This window comes from Papio anubis, chromosome 8, assembly GCF_008728515.1.
Source record: "Papio anubis isolate 15944 chromosome 8, Panubis1.0, whole genome shotgun sequence".
Classification (NCBI taxonomy): domain Eukaryota; kingdom Metazoa; phylum Chordata; class Mammalia; order Primates; family Cercopithecidae; genus Papio; species Papio anubis.
Window position 1 is genome coordinate 90270081 of NC_044983.1, and position 25384 is coordinate 90295464.

The following is a 25384-nucleotide window of genomic DNA, read 5'->3' on the forward strand; positions in this document are numbered from 1 at the left end:
TTAAAGTTGACTTTTAAAATAGAGATTAATATTAGGTGTCTTTCCTTTTAGCCTGCAGTCTGTGGACTTTGAAGCTGTGGCAATCACAGTGAAAGAGCTAGTTCGATACACACTCAGTATAAATCCAAATAACCATTCCTGGTTAATTATCCAGGCAGATATTTACTTTGGTAAGTGAGATGTTTAGTTGCTTTGTGTTTTGTTTTTATAGCACTTTCTGAAGTAAAAGTAAATATATGACCTATTTTATTACAATACTTGTTAAGTTTTCTTGAGATTTACTTTAGTAAATTCAAGCGGTAAAAGTATTTATACTTTTTTTTAGTGTGGAACCTTTGGTTCAGATGCTTTTAATTTTATGTGGACTACCTTTATTATCTTTTTTAAAAAAGTAGTGATTTTTTTTTTTTTTTTTTTTTGAGATGGAGTCTCGCTCTATCGCCCAGGCTGCAGTGAAGTGGCATGATCTTGACTCACTGCAACCTCCGCCTCCCAGGTTCAAGCAATTCTCCTGCCTCAGCCTCGCAAGTAGCTGGGATTATAGGCACCCACCACCACGCCTGGCTAATTTTTGTATTTTTAGTAGATATTGGTTTTTGCTATGTTGGCAAGGCTGGTCTTGAACTCCTCACCTCAGGTGATCCGCCTGCCTCGGTCTCCCAAAGTGTTAGGATTACAGGCGTGAGCCCCTGCGCCCGGCATGAATTTTTTTAATCTAATTGGTAAAACATCTTTAAGGAGAATGAGGTTTTCTTTTTAAAATGCTGTTTAGAGATTCTAAACTCTCTCCAGATACACTTGATCATTATTTTTATTCTTGGAGATAGGGGTAACTCTCCCCATTACCCCTGTGCTGGGTTGTATGTGATAAGGTTTTCCCACTTGATACGAAACTTTCAGTGCTTCTGTTACTCTACAGATCAAATAAAATTTCTGACTAGAATCATTTCAGAATCTGTGTTTTAGGAGTTGGTTTTTAATTAAGATTTTTTCCTATCGTATTTGTTTCCTAATGAGTTGAATTTTTTAAAGGGAAAGTTCAAGATATGAAGATAAAAGGGATAGTGGGCTGAACACCCATGTATCTACCACCCAGCTACTAATTAACAGTAATTAGCTCATGGCCAGTCTTGTTTCATGTGTGCCCTTTCCCGCATCATTCTTCTCTCCTTTGGATTATTTTGACGCAAATGCTGATTTTAATGCTCATTTCCACCCCAGTCCCCAAAAGAAGCTATCGGGTTCTTGATATCTATCAAATTCAAGATATCAGCTTGATAGCTGTCAGGTTCTTGATATACCGATTCTGAACTACTTCACAAAATTATAATTTGTTTCTAGTTTGGACATTTGGGAAGTAAAATCTCCAAATACTAAATTCTGTGCTAGGACATTTGGCAAGAAATATGAACTAACGTTTTATTTCTAGATCTGTGGTTTAATCTGCTTGTGTTAACTTATGAAGTTTCACCTGACTCTTCACAAAGGAAGCCCTGTTTTTCAACTGTTACCTCTAATGCTTTATGTCTGTTTTTCTGTTTCAGCAACGAATCAGTATTCAGCAGCTCTTCACTATTACCTCCAGGCAGGAGCTGTGTGTTCTGACTTCTTTAACAAGGCTGTGCCCCCTGATGTTTATACAGACCAGGTAAATTGTTTTCATGGGCTGGCTGGTTTCTTGCCTACCTGTATATGTTCTTCATGGGCCCCCTTTTGGCTGAACTTACCCATTTCCTTGTAATGTGATCGTAAGTCCCAGGTTCATGACTCTAGAACAGATTGCTCTCTGTATTTTCATTGTCCCTATTTCTAGCACTTATTGCTGTCTTGATTCCCCCAAAACACCTCAAATTCAACTTGTCCAAACTGATTTGTATCTTACTTTACCATAAAGTAATAAACTCCTAATACACTTCTAATAAATTCACGTGCCCTTTCAAAAACAAAAAAAAAAAAACTGCAAAATACCAAACAAACTTTTTTGTTTAACCATCTGAGTTGTTCAAGCCCAAACCCTGGCCATCATTTTTGACTTTTTTCTTTACTGATCCTCCTGCCACCATCCAGTTAGCTCTCAAATCATATGGATTCTATCTCCTAAATCCCTGGTTTTTTTTTTTTTTCTTAATTTCTTTGGTATACATTTAAGATATACAGAATTATGTTTTAATATACACAGTGTACAGTCAAACAAAAAACATATCTGTTGCCTTCCTTAGTTACCCGTTTTTTGTGATAAGAGCACCTAAAATCTACTCTTAGCAAATTTTTAGTATACAGTATAGTATAATGAATTCTAGTCCTCATACTGTATATCAGCTTGCTGGACTTACTGTAATAGCAAATTTGTGCCCTTTGAACTACTTCTTCCCATTTCCTCCCCATTCCTGCACCTGGTATCAAATTTTGTCCATTTTTTTTTTTTGATATGCGTTGCTATTTCCTCCGATGTAGGCTACCAGTATCATAACTTAAATGATATTCTAAAAATACTTATAATGGCTTTTGAAATAAGATTGAACATTTATTAGATTTTTAGTTTTTTTTTTTTTTTACAGCACTTTTAGGTTCACAGCAAAATTGAATAAAAGGTACAGAGTTCCCATATACCCCCTGTTCCTCCACACACAGCTTCACATTTGTGAAGTGGCACATTTGTTACAATCCATGTTAGCTGGTTTTTGAAAATAATGAGAGTTTTGCTTTTGTAGGTAATAAAACGAATGATAAAATGTTGTTCTTTGCTGAATTGCCACACACAGGTTAGTTTATAATATTATGAAGTTGTTTTGTTTTTATGTATGTTAGAGTGTATAATAAAGCATTGAACTGGAAATTGTATTTTATTTTACATATCGAAATCACTTAGGGTATGTAAGAGTTTGGCATATTCTTTAATTTTTTTTAATAGTTTATACAGTGTCAACTAAAATGAAAGTATGAATTAAAAACATTGACCTTTAAACCTCCTAAATGGGAAGAAAGCATTTTTCAAGTTTTTAAAGATACTTTAGATTAGAAATGTGCATTAGTCATTAGGGAAATGCAAATCAGAACCATGAGATACCACTTCCTACCCACTGCAATGGCCCTAATCTAAAGACATTTAAAAACAAATGTTGGTGAGGATGTGGGGACACTGGCACCCTCATATGTTGCTGGTGGGAATATAAAATGTTGTAGCATCGAAATGGTGCAGCCTCAGGAAAACAGTTTCCCAGTTCCTCAAAAAGGTAAAAAGAATTATTATATGACCCAGCAGTTTCACTCCTAGGTATATACCCAAAAGAATTGAAAACGTATGTCCACAGAAAAAGTTGTACACAAGTGTTCACAGCAGGCTTATCCATAATAGCCAAAAAGTAGAAACAACCCTAATGTCTATCAAATGATGAATGACAAAACACAATGCAGCATATCCATGCAATGACATATTATTCAGCCATAGAAAGGAATGGTCAGTAATGTTGCATGATACAGCATGGCTGAACCTTGAAAGATGATACTAAGTGAAAGAAGCTAGACACAAAAGGCTACATAGTCTATGATTCCATTCATATGAAATGTTCAGAGTATGGAGACGAAGTAAATTAGTGGTTATCAGAGGCTTGAGGTGAGAGGGAGTGGAGAGTGACTGCTAATTAATGGACTTTTTTGAGGGAAGTAATGAAAATGTTTTGAAATTACATAGTGGTGATGGTTGTACAACTTGGTGAATATACTAAAACCCACCAGATTGGGTACTTTAAGAAGGTAACTATTATGGTTTGTGAATTAAATCAATAAAAACTATTTTTTAAAGAGATGGACATTATGACCTGAGTGAAATGTTTTCTATGTTAAGCAGACTGGCAGCCTAAATTTTGCCAAAATGAGCATCTATACTTGCCAGCTGTGAAAGGTTTAATTGCACGCTCTGTATGTCCTTGAATGTCATGACACTTTTGCTTGGCAGTTTTCCACCCCCTTCAGTTTTCTGAACTAGCTTTTTGCCAGCTTCTCATTCAAACAGACCTCTAAAAATTTGTGGTTTAGGTCACTGATGAAGAAAATAGTGGTCAGACAGACACGTGTATAAAGGTTTTTGAACTTAAAATTGGATGGAATCCATAAATGAGCTGATTCAATGTGATCTATAAGGTTTCTTCAAGAATATATTCTTCATATAAATAATTCAAGATTACCCTGTAAAACCAAGCTTTCATTACGTGAAACCATTTTCAAATCTTTGTTAATGTAGGTGGCCATTTTATGTCAGTTCCTCAGAGAAATTGACTACAAAACAGCGTTTAAATCTCTGCAAGAACAAAACAGGTATGAATAATTTTTTTAAAACAATGAGGTCAACATTTTTCTGCTTAAGAAGTAACTGAATTCTCTCTTTCAGTCATGATGCTATGGACTCCTACTACGACTACATATGGGATGTTACTATTTTGGAATACTTGACTTGTATCCTTTCATTAATGTGTGTGATGTTAGAATGATCCATTTCTATAAGTTAAAGGAATATTTAATATTGTATATTTTCCAAATCAAAACTGAAAATGAGTTGAGATTCTCTCATTATATTTAATACTGTCAGATTTATTTTTCTTAACTGATTATTTAGATCTTCATCATAAAAGAGGAGAAACAGATAAAAGACAAATTGCAGTAAGTTACCTTACGCCTTTCTTCAGTGGTATAGTTTCCAGAATATTAAACAATTGTTAAGATGTGAACCAACAAAAAATAGATTTTGTGTGCCTAGTTACTGCCAGAACTTTATTATCAGTGTTTACATCATAAAAGATCCTTTTTTGATAATTTTAGCTGTTCCATGTCATTATATGTTATTTTAAAATATTAGAGCATGTCATTTCTCAGTCCCAAACCTTCTAATGGCTTATCATCTCACACAAAGTTAAAAGTCTTACAATGGCTTATAAGGCTATATACAAGTTGACCTCTAGCCTATCCATCTGACTTTTCCTCCTTGCTAATTTCTGCTACACCAGTACCCCTCCTGTTTTTTGAACAAGCCAAGAACATTCACCACCTAAGAAGGGCCTTTGAAATTTTCTCTTCCAAGAACATCCAACTTCCCTCAGGTGTCTCCTCAGTCCTTTCCTGATCATCTTATAAAGTAACAATGTCTGCTTTCCTTTTCCCTCCAGTACTCTTATTCTCATTTCTTTTTACATTTTTCTCTGAAACAGTTGTCAACATCTAACATACTGTATGTTTACCTAATATCTATTTCCCCATGAGGATAAGGACTTGTTTTGTCATAGTTGTTACCTAGAATGGTGTCTGGCACATATTAGGTGCCCCAGAATCACTGATTAGATGAACTCTGTATCTAAATTTGATGTATGGGCCAAAACATTTTAAATTGTATGGCCATATTTACTTGTCTAACATTTACTGCAGCAGTATCACCACATATCTTTTCTTTGCTCTTTCACTTATATTTTTAAAAATGCTATTTATTAAGTGTCTTTTAAACTTTGTACTTGGACTAAAGTGTATGCCCATTGTTTAGAAGAAACAGAATAACAACAGCACTTAAAAAAAAAAAGGAAAAAGAACATGAAGGCCAGTTCTACTTGATTGGAGGCTATTCATTCTCCCTTTTCTGATTTACCTGGGGCTGGAAGGCAATATTGAAAAATTTTCCTAGCTCCCTTTTGCTATTTCCAAACCACTTCTACTTCTATCATTTTTTGAGACCCTTATCCTTCATACCTTACTTCCTTACTAGCTCATGTAAGCATCTGGTTGTTCCTCTACATGTGTCAAAAGACGTGATGAATTTACCTGTCACCCTGATGTCACCAAGGACTTTACAAGTCCTTGTCAGCCTCAGGTCTATGGAGTGTTATTTTTACTCTGTACCAGCCACTCACAATTATTCTACGTAAGATCTTATACTGCAACCCACTTTCTGCCCATAACCTATCCTTCTCTTACTTCCTGGCTCCTGAGCCCCTCACAATCAGTGAGATGTTCAGGTTTGTGACATTTTTTTCCCAGTCATTCCCTTCCATCTTCCCTTCTCTACTTATCTCAAGTACGACAAATACCATTCTGCACACACTGAGAAATACTGATTGAGTTGGTTGGAAGTGGGACCCTGGAATCCCTTTTTTGTTTCCCGGGTAGTCTGATGATGAACCAGGTTTGGGAACCCCTGCTGATAGAGCTACTCTTGATCAATATTTTTAGCATCTTCACTTTATCCTTTACCTGACCTGGGAAAGCCCTAGCCCTGCATAAGTTCAGTAACTTATGTGTTTTATTTTCTTGGGCCACTGAGACTATTGGAAAAAGTTCTACAACTGGTGCCACTGCTAAACCGGTCTCCAACCTTAGTTGGCCCGTCAGCTTTTTTACCTGCCACTAGTTTGGTGGTCCACATTCTCTTTGTGGACTCTAATTTTTAGACTTTCCTGTTTAAGCCCCTGTCCTCTCTCTACCTTTTCCATACTTCTTTACCTCCTCTATGCTTGGCATATACCAGTGAAGACTGGCCAGGCTCTGTCCTCATGGATGTTAGTCTTGGGAATGGTGACCTTGTGAGTGCTAGCTTCAAATTCCTATTTCATTTGCTGCGTCTTGCCTTTAAAATAATCTACAGCTGTACTCATTGTTAAGCCCACTATGCAGCCCGTAAGAGGTTATACTACTCTTTGATGAAGGCAAATTTTTATGTTTTGAATTCTCTCTCCTCAGTAACCTTTTAATGAGTTATATGATTTCCTATGTCGCCAGCCTCTCCATAGTCTATAAGATATTTCATTCTAATACAAGTTTTTGTTGTCTGTGCCTCCACCTCCGGCCCCCTTATCCCTCTCAGCCTAGCTTTTGAAGCTCTTCAAGCCAGCAGTTTGACTAATGCCATCACTGCTCTTACTTTTCTCTCAAGAGCCACCAAACACCAGATCCACTGGATACTTTCCAGTCCTTTTCCTGATTACATCTCCTTCCTTCTTGAAAGTCTTTATTCCTTTGGCTTCCCTGACATTTTTATTGGATTGCTTTCTCTATTTCTTCCTTTTCTTTGTTGTGGGTGTCTCCCTCTGCCTACTCCTTAAACTTGGTTTTCTCAAGAAGTTAGTCCTTGGGTTACTTTTCTGTAACCCTACATTCTCCCTAGGTAATTTAATCCACTCTCGGTTTTGATTAGTGTCCACATGGGGTGTATTACTTCTCTCAAATATCTGGCTCCGATTCCAATTTCTGTCTCACACTTCGGGTTTTTATAGCCAGTTATCTTTGGGATACCTGTGTGAAACAACTCTGGTTGTACTCTACTACCAACTTTTGCCACATGCATTCCTTCATGTTGAATGGCATCATCCAGCAATTTTTCCTATTCCCTAACTTCCCATACCTGATGATCATATCTGAATTATCATCTCTCTCTTCAAGCCACATATCAGAAGTCTTATTGTTTAAAGAAATTCTAGGCCAGGTGCAGTGGCTCACGCCTGTAATCCCACCACTTTGAGAGGCTGAGGTGGCAGATCACCTGAGGTCAGGAGTTTGAGAGCAGCCTGGCCAACGTGGTGAAACCCCGTCTCTACTAAAAAAATACAAAAATTAGCCGGGCCAGGTGGCGGGCATCTGTAATCCCAGCTACTTGGGAGGCTGAGGCAGGAGAATCCCTTGAACCTGGGAGGCAGAGGCTGCAGTGAGCTGAGATCATGCCATTGCACTCCAACCTGGGTGACAAGAGTGAAACTCCGTCTCAAAAAAAAAAAAATTTTTTTTTAGAAAAATCTATAGATTTTAAGGTCCTAAACACTCCATAGCAAAAAAAATAGTGTGTATATTTAGTTGGTTGAGGCACTTCTTTCTAATCGTGAAAAGTTGAGCCACTGTATGCCACTATAGTGCTGAGCCACTAGTTATTTTTGCACATTAACAAGTGAAGCCCTAGTTTAACTCTAAAAATTACCATGTAGAACTTACTTATACTTTCAAATAAATTTACATGGATTTACTTAATATATTAAAATGCCACTTAAGTAATTCCATAAACTATGGCTCAGCAGTCCATCTTTCCTTGAGAGTGGCCCTGGTTAATCTTTTTTTTTTTTTTTTTTTTTTTTTTGAGACTGTCTCTCGCTCTGTGCCCAGGCTGGAGTGCAGTGGCGCAATCTCGGCTCACTGCAAGCTCTGCCTCCCGGGTTCACGCCATTCTCCTGCCTCAGCCTTCCGAGTAGCTGGGACTACAGGTGCCCGCCACCATGCCTGGCTAATTTTTTGTATTTTTAGGGGAGACGGGGTTTCACTGTCTTAGCCAGGATGGTCTCGATCTCCTGACCTCATGATCCACCCGCCTTGGCCTCCCAAGGTGCTGGGATTACAGGCGTGAGTCACTGCACCCGGCCTGGTTAATCTTTATGTTAATTTTTTTCCAAGACTCTTGGGTTTTACAATTAGAGGTTCAGTTAATCATTAAACTTTATCAGTTAGCATGTAGATAGCTTTATATTACTTGTACCAACAAAACTTAATTTTTGACACATCTCTAATAACATCACTTTTCTGTTTTGGAAGATCAAAGCCATCGGCCAGACAGAGTTGAATGCAAGCAATCCAGAAGAAGTGTTACAGCTGGCAGCGCAGAGAAGGAAAAAAAAGTTTCTCCAAGCAATGGCAAAACTTTACTTTTAAGCAGTTAAATTTTTTTAACTTTTATTTTTTAAACAATGAGCTAAAAATAAACAGTATTAAAAGGTTAAGTTTATATAATACATATGTACACAATTAGTGGTGTTTTCTTTTCAGACAAAATACTGAAACAAATATTAGTTTAAAAACAAACTATACAGAAGACTTCATACCATAACAATAGCTTAAATTTATAATTTCTTCAAAGGGAGAAGAGATTCACATATCTGACAACAAACTAGCAATCTAGTTTTCTAATTAAATCTACTTTATGATGCTGGATTTTTTTTTTTAAAGCTAATTTAAAATATTTAGAAATAGCTAGCCTATGTACAGCAAGTTTTTGTGTCTTTTTTTAATAAATAGATTTCTAGGAGTCAGTATATATTTGATACTCTTCCTTAAGAAAATAGAAGTTTAGGTCAAGTGTTCAGCTTTATCACTTTGACACTGTCCTTATCTCACAATGGAGGAATTTAGAAAGGACCTTAACAATTTTACAAACATAAATAAAGCCTTAGTCACACTAAATTTAAAAAAAAAAATTCCTTAGGGATATCTTAGAGTAATAAAGTGACTTCCTCATATAAATAGTTTGAAAGGGTACTTAAGTTTTTCACCCAAATTGTGATATACAAAAAGGTTATTACCAAGCAACCTACATGTCAATAAAGCCCCAGTTAGGAAGGAGCCACAGCATTTATCTTGTTTATAATTTCTTTGGTACTCCCACTGTTTAGAGCACAGGTTGAACACCATGTTCATCTAAGCCTTATTAGTTAAAAAATGTGTTATGGCAAGGCAAATAAACTAGTTTAAAAAACATTAAATTTCACCATTTGTAGAAATTCAAGTTTTATAATAGCTTGCTATAGCAGCTATAGATAAATTAGTCACCTTATTACAAAACTAAACTTTTGTAAACAAGTTTAATTTTCAAGAACCAAATTGCACTAGTCAAGAGTATAGGAATTTTGAGAATCTAACAACTAGATTCAAAGTACATATCACTTAGTATATACCCTTTAAAAAAGGTAGCACTTACCCAGTCGAAAACTCCAATGATAAAATTCCTAGTTTATCAAGATAAACATAGTAACACTGGATTAAAGGAGAAACATTGCTATGGTATAGACTGTGGTTGGCTTCTATCCAGTAACCTTGGGAATGAACACATCTTTGTAAACAAGTCCTGCTGTTTCTTTAACAGCTAACATAGGAAATAATTAAATGTATTCTTTAGTGCCAATTTTAAGTTTTAAAATCAAAGAATGGCAGTGTAACTTATGAATTGGCTAGGACAATCAATCACAGCACTATTTTCCTGTAAAACTTTAGTAGTTCAGTGATACCAGTTCTACCCAATACTTGGTGAATTCCAACTTGTTTGCTTAGTTATCTTCTTTAGTGTTTTCCTGGTGGTTTTTCGGTGCTCTTCGGTGGTGTCATGATGCCTCCATTGCACACTGGTGACAACTGTCCCCCTTTTCTGAAGGTGTTTATGTAATTTACTTCTTCCTATACATGGGAAGAAATCATAGTCAAACCAGACTTCTGGGTACTTATTTGAGATTATTTAGGTCTAATTTTAATAGTCTTTTTATGTCTTTGCAAGTGTGAAGGGTCATATTCTGAAAGTTTCTGTAACATGTTATATATATTTTTAACTCTTATTTAGACTGTTGGCATTGATCTTGAGACACTTCACAAATCTTGCTTTGATTTCAAAGTAATTTTATTAACTTTTCTACATTTTGAAATCAGTGTGCCCATTAGAACTTTCTTTCCCCTGATCATCTTATGTAACTGCCTGAAGGAGAACTCTATTCCTACCATCAGTTTCAGTTACTTACTAGATTCAGATAGCAAAGCCAAAAAACTCACAAAAAAACATACCAGCATAGCCAAATAATTTGTATGTGTCTGGATATTATGTCTGTCTTCCATAGGAATCTTCTTAAAAGTCTTCAGCTTCACTGGACTAGTACTTTTTACTACATTGACAAAAGGTACCATCCAATCTACACATTCTGAAATACTGTCCCACTCCAAACCTAGATAGAAAAAAGTTAGAAAAGCATGAAGGTTGTACATCAGAAACTATCTTATATATGCCTGATGTACTTGGTACTGGTTTTGAGACAGTTATTTTAAAAAGAAACCAAAACAAATCATAACCAAAAAGTTTAGTATATCAGAACAGATTATCACTCTCAAACTATTTACATGACTATGTTGAAGGGAAAAGGGACTTCAGAACTTCTTAGCCAGTACCTTCTACATGTGAAATTGAAATGGTCAAATCCCAAAGAACTCTTAAAGCAGAACTATAATGTTGATTTGTTTCAACTGTATTTAAATTCCATTTGGTCTTTTTGTTTGTAGATACACATTCAGGATTGGAAAGTACTTCTAACAGAAAGGTAATCACCGAGCAGCTAATTTTTTTTTTTTTTTGGCCAAAGTTTTAAATTCATGTTTAGCAGAATGTTAAAGTTCAGAGACTATAGTCCCATTAGTAGTTGTGAAAAGGTAAGAAGACAACAAATAGAGAGTCTTACCTGAGGCTTTCTTAACCACTTCAATGGAGGTAAAATGGCACAAGGCAGCAGCAGTCAGTATTCTGTACTGGAACTCTAATGAATCAATGGCTAGAATACACAGATCTAAAAGCTAACAAAGGAAAAACAAAAGTACAAGCAATTTAGGAGACGGATGAGTACTAAATGTCTCTTGCTAAAACTTTAAGGGACCTAGAGATAAGCCACCAACCTGAAGGAAGTAGACAAGGAAGGACTGTTGCAGTACAATGTGACATGTACTAGCAGGAAGGGCACCTAAATCCAGATTGGAAAAGATAGTGATGGCCTCAAATTGCCATAAATGAGTCTTATAAAGTAGCCAGGAAGATTGGGAGGCAGAGAATGTTCTAGGTATAGGAACATCACTTGAAATTCAGTTCATAGTTCAGAACTCCTAAGGTGAAAAATATGAAATAAGCAAGGAGTACCTTTCCTTCTTTTCTTATCAAGAAAGATGAGGGGTGGCGGCTAGAGAGAGGCATGGCCTAGATTGGATCACAAAGGGTCTTTAAGAAGTCAGAACTTTATAGGCTGATTCTTGAAGCTACTGGAAGATTTTTAAATCAAGAAAGTTCCATTTTAAGAAAGGTACCTTAGAATGCAGTAAAACAGACTAGAAGAAAACCTGTTTATTAAGCAGTGAGAGTAGTTAAAAGGCTGTATAATCTAGGCAATAAGAGCTGAACAAGTAGCAGTGGAATGGTATAGTGTAAAAGGACTTCTCACACATTTGAGAAGATACTTGTGCAGTGGAATTAAATTTCAATTCTGTTTGTCCTCATTGGTCCAGAAAGTAAGAGAAATGGGAGAAGAGTTGGGAATTGGAAGTGAAATATTACTGTTATATACCTCTAGAAACTCTACATTGTTTATTGGCTTATCAAAGATTTACCCTATCAGAAGGGTATAGCTGCCTAGGACAATCTGGGATGCTAAGAATTCTGGATGAAAAAATTAAGCTTTTAAGCTTTTAATAAAAGGTTTTATAAACCAATTCCAGTATACTTAGTGGTTATCCAATTTGAGTATTCATAATGTGCTAGATGTAAGCACCATTGCCCACAAATTTTAACCTAGGTGACTTAATATTCATCCGCAAATATCTTCCATATGTTGAATTTTTCACTTCCCACACAGAATAAGAATGTAGATTTTCTTCACTTTTGTTATATGACAGATACAGCAGCCTTAAGCTTACTTACGAGAAGTAAGCAAGAAAGAATGGGATCTCCTTTTTTTTTTTTTTTTTTTAATTTGAGATGGAGTCTCACTCTGTTGTTCAGGCTGGAGTGCAGTGGTGTGATGTTGGCTCACTGCAACCTCCACCTCCCAGGTTCAAGCGATTCTCTTGCCTCAGCCTCCCAAGTAACACGTTGGCTAGGCTGGTCTCAAACTCCTGACCTCACGTGATCTGCTTGCCTCATCTGCCCACAGTGCTGGGATTACAGACCTGAGCCACACCGCCCAGCCAGATCCTCCTCCTCCTCATCTAATTACTTACTTTGTTAAATATGCTAGCCTGGAAAAGTTTACTTTGAATTTATGTTCTAAAAAATTTTTTTAACAAAGTAATTTTAATTCTGATATTTAACTTGATAGGTACTCTGTGTATCCAAATGTAAAGACATCATACAGAATAATTCTGTGCCATTATAAAGCTTAAACACAACTAGCTAAAAAATGCTTTTCCCCTTTATATCAAAAAAGATACTTTAGTTTGGACTCCTAAAGAATGAAAGTACTCAGAAAAGTGTAAGGACTTTGTTTTCTAGAAACATTAAGCAACATAAACGTTGGGGACAGAACTTTATGCATCAAAAGTTTTGTTCTAGAATTAAGGAGTGAAGTCAATGTCATTATTTTGTGATAGAGCCTATTTAAGACTATATACTAAAACCTGTAATTAATAATAATATTACCATTGAATCAATAAAAATGTCAGTACCTGAGCTATTTGAATGAATGTTTCCTGAGAATACTGAGGTAGAAGAACTTTAGGAGCATCTTTAAGAGCATCAACTTGGAGAAAGAGATTCAGCCAGGAGATGATTGTTACAGGACAAAGTTCCCATTTTAAAGCCTGTTAACAAAATTTAAAAATGCCTGTTAATGAATGTAGACACATATATCACGTTATATAGTAGAGTTTAGAGGTTAAGTAAATTCCCCATCCAACCATAACCATTGTCAATATTTTGATGCATTAACGTCTTAGAACTGGATCCTAATACCTCAGTTTTGACTTTTTACATTGTAGTATTTGAGATTCAATCATAACTACTTATGTTACTTAGTAACATGGTTTCTTTTTTGCAACTAGGAAAATATAATTATTACCTTTAATATAATGAGTTCCATCCTTAAGATATCCTCTTCACTGCAAGCACCATCAGTGACGTAAGCAAACTCTTGGAGTTTAGGAGCGTAGATTTCCTTTAAATTGTAATTTTTTTATTGAGTACAATTGAGATAGAAATTAATTACAAATGTTCCTCAGTTTACAATGGGGTTACATCCCAATAAACCAAAATATCGTTTAAGTAGAAAGTACATTTTTATTTTCTTGGAGAAATAAGCAAAAATTTAAAAAGTATATTGTCTTTCTTTTCTTTTTTTTTTTTTTTTTTTTGAGGCAGAGTCTCACTCTGTCACTCAGGCTGGAGTGCAGTGGTGCAGTCTCGGCTCACTGCACCTTCCACCTTCCAGGCTCAAGTGATTCTTGTGTCTCAGCCTCCCCAGTAGCTGGGATTACAGGTGTGTGCCACTATGCCCAGCTATTTTTTGTATTTTCAGTAGAGAGAGGGTTTCACCATGTAGGCCAGGTTGGTCTCGAACTCCTGACTGCAAATGATTTGCCCGCCTCGGCCTCCCAAAGTGCTGGGATTAACCACCACACCTGGCCAGAAAGTGTACTTTCAACTTATGGTATTTTCAACCTATGCAGACATAGCCCTGTTGTATGTCAAGGGGCATAATGAATGCAGGTTGTTTTCAACCATCATAAAGTCAAAACATTGTAGGTCAAACCATGGTAAGTAGGGGACCATCTATATACAAATCACACACAAGCTTCAGATTTAAGGACAGCTTCACTAAGTAAATGTAGATCTCAGTAAAATAATTCTGTAGTCAAACTTAGTAAGACATTTTCATATCTAGGTATCTAGTAACTATATTGATTATCAAGACTTCTTTTCATAGAATTGACTTTGAATTTTCATTAACACAACTAGAATATCTTATGTCATTTCAGTTAAAGAACAACCAAACTTGTTTTAAGATTGCCTGATACATTGGTCAGATCAAAAGGAGACACCCTGCTGGGTGCAGTGCAGCAGCTCACACGTATAATCCCAGCACTTCGGGAGGTCGAGGTAGGAGAATCATCTGAGCCCAGGAATTTAAGATCAGCGTGAGCAACAAAGAGAAACACTGTCTCTACAAGAAAAAATAGCCAGGCATGGTGGTGCATCCCTGTAGTCTCAGCTATTCCAGAGGCTGAGGTGAGAGGATCGCTGTAGCCTGGGAGGTCGAGGCTGTACTGAGGTGTGATAGTGCCACTGCATCCAGCCTGTGTGACAGCAAGACCGTGTCTCAAAAAACAAAAGCAAAGCACCAAACAAATAAGGTCTAGAAACTAAAAACATTTCCTTTACCCTAGTACAATAATATGGTTAGTCAAAAAATGCTTCATGCAGTTTGGCTAACAGGTCTGTTTTAGCACTCCAGAGAAGAATTAGAATCATCAAAGGATTAGGTGTCTCCCACATAGGAGAACAGGCTAAAAGATCAGGATTTCGGTCTAGAAAGTTGTCTAAAACAGTATAATTTCAAGTAAGGATAGACTGAACACAAGTTTATGTGCCAAATTCAGCAGAATTTGGGGATGGCTCTTAAAGCTCAAAAGACATTTAAAAGAAAAAGGAAAACACTTAAAAAATTAATATATGATCACAATCTCTCTTCTCTCAAAATGATACCAGCTATAAAAGTCTTAGGTGAAAGTATTGATGATGTCCATCACGTATTAAGAAAAGTAAATTCAGCTTATGCGAAGGAAAATCTTAAGAAAGGAGTTGCCTTCTATCATGGCAGCACCATCAGATACAAAAATATTAGGCTGGCCAGGCACGGTGGCTCATACCTGTAGTCCCAGCACATTGGGAGGCCAAGGCGGGTGGATCGCCTGAGTCAGGAGTTCAAGACCAGCCTGGCCAACATGGTGAAACCCCATCTCTACTAAAAATACAAAAATCAGCTGGGCGTGGTGGCAAGCGCCTGTAATCCCAGGTACTCAGGAGGCTGAGGCAGGAGAACCACTTGAACCCGGGAGGCAGAGGTTGTAGTGAACCCAGATCATCCCATTACACTCCAGCCTGGGTGAAGAGTGAGACTTTGTCTCAAAAAAAAAAAAAAAAAAAAAAAAAAGGCTGGATAAACCATTATTCTAACCCAACACAGTATTCATTTCATTTCATTTTATTAGCTGTTTAGTTTTCAAAGGTCATTCTGTTTAATACAAATGCTATAATTATGTATATAAATAGAGCATCAATATGTTTCGTTTGGCAGAATGAGCCATGGGACATTTCACTTAGATACTAATCCCAGAATCTAAACCAGAGATTTATAATAAGGCTCAGACATTACAGAGGGAGCTATGATAATTTATCATTTATCCCTGTGATAATGTTCAGAAAATGTACTGAGAAACAAAAACATTCACTTTTCTAAGGAATTAATATAAGACATAGTATTCTTTGGGATTAATACGTTGATTAAAAAAAAAGTTTGGGATAAATATATCTAAGGATAAACTTTGAGAACTTACCTCAAGTTTGGAAGCAATGAATAATGAGGTAATTCCAATGAGTTGAAGCATATTTTTATTTATATCCTTTTGTGTCAACATAAATCTATCAAAAAAGTCTTGTGCAAGATAAAATGTTTCCCTATGAAGTGTGTATACTTCACATACCTAGAGAAGAATCCAAACATTTAAATATTATCCTCTGAATTTCTCAAATTAGAAAGTCATCTCTCAGCATATCAGATTTTAAAATATGTTTAAGCCAAACTGATAGCAAAGCTAAGATAGGAAAGGAAAAAAAGAAACTAACATGTGTTATTAGGATAAACAAATCTATTACTATCCACATTTATTAGTTTTATCGTTTTTCTTACCTCATTTATTTTTCATATTTTACTGCACTGGTTAAAAATTATCGAAGGATACTGAACGTTTAACATTGGTCATAAAATCTTATCCCTTGTTTCTGACTTTAATAGGAATTGCCCTGATGTTTCACTATTGTTAATAATAATAAATAGTATCTGTCATTTCCACACTTTTAGGAAAAGCTTTTAATTCTCACAGTAACTCCTTAAGTAGGTACCATTATCCCCATTTTGGAGGTGAGGAAATAGAGATATATACCAGAGTTTTTTTTTTTTTTTTTTTTTTTTTGGAGACAGGGTCTTGCTTTGTCACCCAGGCTGGAGTGCAGTGGCTCACTGCAACTTCTGCCTCCCAGCTTCAGGTGATTCTCCTACCTCAGCCTCCTGAGTAGCTGAGATTACAGGTATGTGCCACCATGCCCAGCTAGTTTTTTGTATTTTTAGTAGAGATAGGATTTTGCCATGTTGGCCAGGCTGGTCTCGAACTCCTGGCTTCAACTGATCTGCCTGCCTCAGCCTCCCAAAATGCTGACATTACAGGTATAAGGCACCACACCTGGGCACCTGAGTCTAATAATAAGTTAAGAAAATCTCATTTGCTGGCCGAGTGCGATGGCTCACACCTGTAATCCCAGCACTTTGGGAGACCAAGGCGGGCAGATCACTTGAGGTCAGCAGTTCAAGACCAGTCTGGCCAATGTGGTAAAACCCCGTGTCTATTAAAAATACAAAATAAAGACAGGTGTGGTGGCCCGCGCCTGTAATCCCAGCTACTTAGGTGGCTGAGGCACAAGAGTCACTTGAACCCAGGATGCAGAGGTTGCAGTGAGCCGAGATTGTGCCATTGTACTCGAGCCTGGGCGACCACAGCGAGGCTCCACCTCAAAAAAAAAAAAAAGAATGTCGAATTTCAAAAAATGTCTTTTGCATCTATTGAGATCTTAGCATTTTTCTCATTTACTGTTAAGGTAATAATAGATTTTCATATGTTGAATCAAGTTTGCATTCCTAGACTGAAGAATATACTAAGACAGAGTTTAACACTGCTGGATTTGATATATTCTGTATGCTGTTCCATACATAATCGTATTTAGGAAAAAAAGGAATAAATTGAATAGGATAACCACTGGATGAATATCGGTATAACAAAAAGGAAAAAAATTAAAAATTAACGTAATTATGCTTAGGTTGATTCCATGATCACTAGACACTCAGAAAAAGTCAAAACCCAATGCCTTCTTATGCCCACAATTAAAATACAATCTTTCCTTCTAGTCAGAGTAAGGAAAAAGATGACCTGATGCAAAAGGACAACATGGTATAGTCTTAAAAACTGTTCTGATAGCTTCTGAGATCTATTCTGCCATGTGCTACTCCTCCAAAAAGTCTATGGTCTTTTTCCCTTAGAATGCTTCATCTCTGTCTTTTTTTTTTTTTTTTTTTTTTTTGAGACGGAGTCTCGCTGTGCTCCCAGGCTGGAGTGCAGTGGCGTGATCTCGGCTCACTGCAAGCTTCGCCTCCCGGGTTCATGCCATTCTTCCGCCTCAGCCTCCCAAGTAGCTGGGACTACAGGCGCCTGCCACCACGCCCGGCTAGTTTTTCGTATTTTTAGTAGAGACGGGGTTTCACCGTGTTAGCCAGGATAGTCTCGATCTCCTGACCTCGTGATCCGCCCGCCTCGGCCTCCCAAAGTGCTGGGATTACAGGCTTGAGCCACCGCGCCCGGCCAATCTCTGTCTTAAAGACAGACTACAGAGTAAATATCCAAGAGTTGGGGGAAAAATCAGTTTGTCATCAACATAAGTAATCATTTCCTCAATAATAATTTTAGAGACTTTTTTAGAGCTATTATCCAGAGAAAGGGAATGGACCTAAATAAGAGAGAAAATTCTGGCACAAATCTATAGGGGCTTCAGGATCACTATTCCTTCAAATTAATGGTATATTTCAGAAAAGAATAGAAGAATATAATAAAGAGAAGGTACCTGGACTACAGAGGGCTTAGAGCTTCCAGCTATCCATAATCTCATTACGGTTTAGGATATAGAAATCAGGATTCCTCATCATCAGTTGATTTTGTTAATACAGAAAAAGACTTCAGAGGGCCCTGAAGCCTAGTTCTAGTTCTTCATTTTGTATAGCATAATTCAAAACCTAATCAACTATACATTCCATTCACCTTGAGTATCTGTGGCACCTAGAAAGTGGCTGGTACATAGCAGTACCCACAGATAACAGGAATTCTGGATTGAGTTTAGTTATATGTAGTAGGTTTGTCATTTTATAGAGTCACTTTCCACTTTGGGTACCATCAACTACAGTAAGTACCTCAAAGAAGACAGCTTCCTGGGGATGAACAATAAACTCTGGAGAGTACATGGAAAGCATATTTACAGCTAAATATTTTTCCATCATACAGAGACAAAGGAAATTTGTATTGGTGTAACATACCTCTAAAAGCCAGTCTAGAAGTATGGACCTCATCTGTGGTTCCAAGTCAGAATGCAGAACTTCAAAATGTTTTTCATGAACATATCTGCTCTCCTTTTTTAACATGTTTAGCCAGACTTCTTTTGAACATCCCCAGCTATGGAAAGAGAGGGAAAAAAACATAATTTTTTTTTTTTTTGAGACAGAGTCTCACTCTGTGGCCCAGGCTAGAGTGCAGCGGCACAATCTTGGCTCACCGTAATCTCCACCTCCCGGGTTCGAGTGATTATTGTGCCTCAGCCTCCCAAGTATCTGGGAGTTATAGGTGCCTGCCACCAAGCCTGGCTAGTTTTTGTATTTTTAGTAGAGATGGGGTTTCACCATGTTGGCTGGGCTGGTCTCAAACTCCTGACCTCAAGTGATCCACCTGCCTCAGCCACTCAAAAGTGCTGGGATTACAGGTGTGACCCACCATGCCCAGCTAAAAACCATAATTTAAATTGTGCAATCCATGTAACATACAAATTCTGTTTCACATAGATAAAATTCAACTTTCAGACACTGAAATGCAACTTTTTTTTTTTTTTTTGGAGATGGAGTCTTGCTCTGTTGCCCAGGCTGGAGTGCAGTGGCTGGATCTCAGCTCACTGCAAGCTCCGCCTCCTGGGCTTACGCCATTCTCCTGCCTCAGCCTCCCGAATAGCTGGGACTACAGGCGCCTGCCACCTCACCCGGCTAGCTTTTTGTATTTTTTTTTAGTAGAGACGGGGTTTCAACGTATTAGCCAGGATGGTCTCGATCTCCTGACCTTGTGATCCGCCTCCCAAAGTGCTGGGATTACAGGGTTGAGCCACCGTGCCCGGCCTGAAATGCAACTTTTAATTAGAACTTGGAAGAAGCTCTTAGAGTAAATTAGAAAAAAAACTTCTACCTTAATTTTTGGAAACCATTTCCTTTGCATGAATAAATAAAGCCTGAAATAACAGTGGGAACCTGGACTATGATCATCCAAACTTGCAAAGGGAGTGCTTTCTAGTCCCACTTATTTATACTTTACAAAGGTTGCTGATAAAAGATAACCATGTTGCTTTTCCCCTAAGTGGTCTGAGGTAATCTGTGAAAATGGTTGGCTATTCACTTGACCTGGAAAACCCCAAAAAATCATGCAACTCAAGAGGTTCAAATCTTTGTGTTCACTGTAAGAACACTCGTGAAACTGCCCAGGCTATCAAGGGTATGCATATATGAAAAACCACGAAGTGGCCAGGCATGGTGGCTCACACCTGTAATCCCTGCACTTTGGGAGGCCGAGGTGGGTGGATCACCTAAGGTCAGGAGTTCGAGACCAGCCTGGCCAACATGGTGAAACGCCATCTCTACTAAAAACACAAAAAATTAGCTGGGTGTGGTGGCATGCCTGTAATCCCAGCTACTCAGGAGGCTGAGGCAGGAGAATCACTTGAACCTGGGAGGTGGAGGTACCGAGATCACACCATTGCAGTCCAGCCTGGGCGACAACAGCAAAGCTCCGTCTCCAAAAAAAAAAAGAAACACCATGAAGTATTTTTAAAATGTCACTTTACAGAAACAGCATGTACCATTCTGACATTACAATGGTGGAGTTGGTAGGTGTGCCGAGGCCAAGCAGTGGGACTGGACACAAGGTTGGTGGTCCAAAGAGTGCTGAATGTTTGCCGCACATGCTTAAAAATGCAGAGAGTAATGCTGAACTTAAGAGTTTAGATGTAGAGTCTCCCGTCATTGAGCATCTCCAAGTGAACAAAGTACCTATGATTTGCCAACGGACCTACAGAGCTCATGGATTAACTCATACATGATCTCTCCCTGCCGCATCGAAATGATCTTTAGTGAAAAGGAACAAATTGTTCTTACACCAGAAGAGGAGGTTGCCCAGAAGAAAAAGAGATCCCAGAAGAAACAAAAACTTACGGCACAGAAGTAAATTCAGCGTTAAAATAAATGCAATTAAAAGTGAAAAAGAAAAGTTTTCTCAAGGGCAATACAAAAATTTAAATACGTAAAGCATGTGATCACAGTCAAGCTCAATCACCTCTAAATAGATCATCTATAGCAGGATCACCTATGGGGTGGGTAAGGTGGGACAGAGTCCAGGGAAAGGGGGATTGGTGAGTTTAAGTGTCTGATTCCATTAAATTCCTTATTAAGGCCAATCATAATACACTACATGTTTTGTATAAGCTGTACCTTTAGTATACTCATGGACTAGAAAAAAGAAGTATAGACCTTACTAAGTTTGGTAAGAAATAGGGTTGATACATCTATTGAAAAAGCTTCCTTTGGGTTGAAGCTACAAGAAACAAGAATAAAAATTTTAAAGGAAAAAGCGCAGTCCTGTTGAATCTTTATAGTACTCAGCAAGCAAATGAAAATAATTTTATGGAATCAGTGTTTTAAATACCCGTATCATTTGCACTACTCTCAGATAAAATGACATATGTTTAAATATTAGTAAAGAAAACAATTTTTACGAGTTTTTCTATTTTATGACAGCAAAGACAAAATAGTGCCATGTATTAAATCAGCACAACTTTATATCTTTGAAATAAAATTACTGAAATTTTTCTTACCTTAAATCAGGCAAAGGTGAAGGATTAATAAAAAGATTTTTAAATCTGTAATTTGTAAATCTGGAGAAATCACTTGTTCCTATTTCTTTGTGAGGTGTTTCAATGATAATGCAAGGACTGATCCCCCCAGATAATACAGGTGGCCAACAATTCTGTCATTAAAAATAAAGAAGAATATCAATTTGTGCAAGGAAAACCTTAGTTTTTATAATGGATCTTTTATAAATGAAAGCTAATATGTCTAAAGAATTGTAATTTTAGCTAACAGATGGCAATATAGCTAATTTGACATTCATATTTTATAAACAAGCCATATAACTCACGTTGATTTTTATAGAGTAACAGGATGTTTTAGACAACAAAATGCAATTCTGGTAATAGAAGACACTAGGTGTTGAAGGAGGCAGTAATAACAAAATGCATCCGTAGTCTAAAATACTAATCACTTTCAAGATCACAGAATCGCAGTTCTCTGTATCTAGCAATAGTAGCAGGGACCTTTTTTTTTTTTTTCCTCAAATAGCTCTTTTTAAAACAAGTGTGCTCTGATACTTTTGAATATTTGAAGGCAAAACCTTAAAAATGGAATCAATTACTTAAAGGATCCTTTTCCCAATAATGCTGGTTTCAAAGGCAATCACTATCTCCAAAGTGCTTTCTGTAAAACACATTGGAAGAAGAGGTACCAAAGGGCTGCGTGCCAGGCTGTCAATGATCTCACATCCTATTTATGCCCAAGAAGCAGCTATTAGGACCGTCTACTAGAGTCTGCGAGGGAACAAAGAGCAGTATATTGGACAGATTAGGCGGGCCCTGGTGCACCAGGCAGTTCCAAGAGGGAGGGATTTACAAAAAGGAACCAGCTGCTTGAAGACACTTACTCTGCAGCTGTAGTAGGATTCGGGCACATAGAAACCACCCAAAGATAAGCGCCTTCCTGCTGACCTCTAGGGGCATTAAAAGTAAAAGTGTCAGAGGAATCTATTGGAAAGCAATAAACACATAATTCTATTCTTATTCGTCTATCCTCCATTTTCCCCCCAAACCCACCCAGTCCAGTTCTGCATTACCCTAATTTCATACTGATGTTTCTTGGTGACCTCCTCTCTTCTTTTTTTGACATCCTGGAAAATAGAAAAGACTATTGGTAAACTGAAGTCCCAGCATGGCATTTCGTTCCTCCCTCTTTCTCCTTAAATCACCTGGGTTGTTTTCCTCTTCTTGGCCTGGATTATCTGGACTTCTTGGGGTGATTCCGTCTGGCTGGGCTGGGGCTGCTGCTTAGCTTGTAAACGGCTACTGTGGTGAATTTTTAAAAAGGAAGTGTAATTAGTAAGTTAAAGGCGGCAACTAATTTGAAACATGTCTCTAAGACAGATGTTACCTTCGTCTTGACATTCTCTTCTTTCAGGTGTGTAAAACCTCTGAAGGGGGGAGAGGAAAAGCCGCAGTCAAGTACATTGTCATTCACATTCTCCAAGTGCTGATTTGGAGGTGAAAGCTCAGTCCCTCCGAAGGGGGCCTGGGCCGTGTGACCCTGCCATCTTCTGTGCTATGTTAGCTAGCTCGTGGTAATTCATTTTGGATACACGCCTGCATTTTCTTAACTGAATGTACAGCCGGGGCGCGGGTGTCCAAAAATTTACCAAGCACTCCTGGCACCTTGAACGCGTAGGGAGGCACATCTTCCTTAAACGGGTTTTTCTGGGTCCTCCACCCTCTCCCCCGTACACCGGGAGTGGGGCTTGGGTAGCGCCCCCGCGTCCCGCCTCCCATCCTGGACGAGCGCGGAGAGGGGGTTGTGGAGGCAAAAGGCTGTGGAGAAGCCGGTTCCGCGCCAATTTGGAGAGCGGCGGTGGCGGGGAAGCAGGGGGCGGAGGAACCGAGACTGGTGTCACGGCCTTCAGTCTCCTTTCCCTCCTTCCCGGTCCCGCAGCCCTACCGCCGCTCGGAGAGGCGCCGGGACCCCAACTCCAGATGGGGGGCGGGGGGCGGGGGGGAGGGCAGGAAAAGGAGCTAAAGAAAGGGGAGACTGGGCTGGCCGGGAACTTTTCTCCCCATGGAGGGGACCCGGCCTCCCATTCTCTCTCCCACGGGATAGCTCCCTAAATGAGGGTGGGATAGAGAAGCCCCTAGAATGAGGGGCGGCTCTCCATGCCCTGCCGCTTCCCGGCCCCCTGCCAAGATTCCTGACAGGGACGGAACGCGGGCACCCATGACCCCCAGCCGTCTAGTTCTCAGCCCTCCCGTTTTTCCTCCCTGAGGCTCCCGCCTGTGGTAAGGGATCGGCCCAACTGGGCTTTCTTTCCTCCCGCATCCCCCCTTCGCGCAGCACCTCCTCACCGCCAGACCCGCTACCGCTCGGCTCAGCTGGCGCCGGCGCCAACACAATATATAGGCCGGGCCGGGCCCGCCCCACACGCATGCGCCTCAGACTGACACCTCCGGACAGCGCGCTCCCCTCTCCCGCCCGTCCGCCCGCGCGCCGCGCCCTGCTTTCAGTGCGCGCCCGCCACCCGGAGCGGCTGTGGGGTGCATTCTCCCAGGCCTTCGGCCTGCGTCCACCGCGCTCCACGGCGCGGCCAGCGGCGGCAGGGAAACTCTCAGGGGCTCCTTCTCCGCGGCTGGCCTCCCCACCGCCCGGCTCCCGCATCTCCCGCCAGTTTGCTCTTGCTCCCTCCCACTGCATTTCGGGGGTATCAGGCCGCAGCTCAGCCCGGGCGCATAACAGGGCGACGTGACTCGGGCGACTATAGGGTGGCTGGGAAGTGACCGTCCTGGGGCGCGCCCTAGCTGTCCCGCCAAGGCCTCAGGGAACCCGGGTCTTTCCTGAGCGACGCGGGGACCCGAGGGCCCGCCCCTCGGGGAGGAGAGAAGCGTTGGCTGAAGAGCTGGCCAATGGGAAGCGCGGGCGGCAGCACAACGTGGAGTGGCTGCAGAATGTAAACATCGCTCAGTAGCGCGCAGAGCCACGTGCGGCTCTGCGCTCCTCAGTCCCGGCCCGCAACCACTCAGAGCCCGCTCCGCCAGCCCTGCGCTGCACATTCAGGGAAGGCATCTCCAGCCCGCCTACCCAGGTATGTATTGTATCAACCCTGTTTTCCGGCTCCCTGCTCCCCCTACCGGGTTTCTCTCCCCATGGGTGGGTCGCTCCCTCAGCCCGCCGCCCTGCCCCTGCAGTGGCCTCCAGCTGCCACCCCGCAGTCCCCGCGCAGGAAACGCTCGCGGCACGCCGCGCCCTCCCTTGCTCCCTCTCTAGTCCCCACCTCCAATTCCGGGGTCCCCGAGGGTAAAACCCCTCTTCGGAGCGGAGCCCGAGGACGGCATTATCCCTCCCCATGAGCGCGGTGGGCCCCGGGGACATGGCCGGGTGGGAAGAACGGTCGCCACCACGTGCAGGCCCCGGGCCTGCCTGCCGCGCCCCGCCCCGCCGCCGCCGCCAGCGCGCCGTGCGGAGCCCGCGCGAGCCGGCAGCGCGGGAGGGCGCCGTTCGCGCCCGAGCGCTGTTGGGAGGAGGCGGGCCCGACGCTCTTCCTTTACCGTTCCCGGAGTGTTTAAACTTAGGGGTCCCTTCGTTGCCTCTATGAATGCCCCCACAACTAGCGCACCCCAAAACTGCACATCATCAAGTCAGACTTGCGGCGGGTATTCCGCAAAGAGGTTTTGCGGCGGGAGCAGCGAGGCGGGGAACAGATCTGGGAACAAAGATCCCCCGGGTGGAGGAGCAGTGCGAAGCCCTCTCGGAGACCCGCGGCAGCTCGGGCGGGCCACGTCTGCCCTGGCCCTGAGCGAGCGGGAGGGCGAGCGGGCCGCGGCGGGGAGACGGAGCTGCGCGGGCGGGAGCCCTTCCCGAGATGCACCGGGAGGCGGCGCCCGGCGACCCCGGCTCCCGCCCGGTCTTTTGTGCTGCGCCGCTGGAGC

General features: G+C 40.4%; 2 protein-coding genes across 15 annotated transcripts in view; one reads left to right on the plus strand and one right to left on the minus strand.

Annotated features, from left to right (window-relative positions):
- INTS8 (integrator complex subunit 8) overlaps nucleotides 1–8977 on the plus strand; it is a 58445-nt gene extending 49468 nt beyond the window's left edge. The window contains exons 20-26 of one of the 7 annotated variants that reach the window (XM_009213353.4): nucleotides 52–170; nucleotides 1545–1648; nucleotides 2712–2762; nucleotides 4241–4314; nucleotides 4388–4452; nucleotides 4613–4656; nucleotides 8551–8760. In XM_009213353.4, coding sequence (XP_009211617.1) covers nucleotides 52–170; nucleotides 1545–1648; nucleotides 2712–2762; nucleotides 4241–4314; nucleotides 4388–4452; nucleotides 4613–4656; nucleotides 8551–8667 — 574 coding nt within the window. In that variant the 3' untranslated portion in view covers nucleotides 8668–8760. The other 6 variants (XM_003902986.5, XR_002523895.2, XM_021942509.2 and 3 more) reach the window with 6 other exon arrangements.
- Nucleotides 8657–25151, minus strand: CCNE2 (cyclin E2). Of its 8 annotated transcripts, none has more exons than XM_009213362.4 (13): nucleotides 25072–25151; nucleotides 22848–22887; nucleotides 22666–22759; nucleotides 22534–22587; nucleotides 22345–22410; nucleotides 21464–21615; nucleotides 18876–19011; nucleotides 16078–16224; nucleotides 13584–13679; nucleotides 13192–13326; nucleotides 11226–11337; nucleotides 10561–10718; nucleotides 8657–10182 (listed from the first exon to the last, which is right to left on the minus strand). In XM_009213362.4, exons 2-13 carry the CDS (start codon nucleotides 22859–22861, stop codon nucleotides 10069–10071), a joined length of 1278 nt encoding a protein of 425 aa, XP_009211626.1. In that variant the 5' UTR covers nucleotides 22862–22887; nucleotides 25072–25151; the 3' UTR covers nucleotides 8657–10068. The 8 variants fall into 8 exon arrangements, with proteins under 8 accessions (XP_009211626.1, XP_009211623.1, XP_009211624.1 ...); XM_009213359.4 differs by having other exon boundaries at nucleotides 22666–22762; XM_009213360.4 differs by lacking the exon at nucleotides 25072–25151 and adding an exon at nucleotides 24730–24775 and having other exon boundaries at nucleotides 22666–22762.
- Between the last annotated feature and the right edge of the window lie 233 nt (nucleotides 25152–25384).

Coding starts and splice junctions, on each gene's coding strand:
- CCNE2 (XM_009213359.4), bottom strand. Junction 13,327..13,583: donor TGGAACTCATTATATTAAAG/GTAATAATTATA, acceptor TTTTGTTAACAG/GCTTTAAAATGGGAACTTTG. Junction 10,719..11,225: donor AGTGGTTAAGAAAGCCTCAG/GTAAGACTCTCT, acceptor TTTTCTATCTAG/GTTTGGAGTGGGACAGTATT.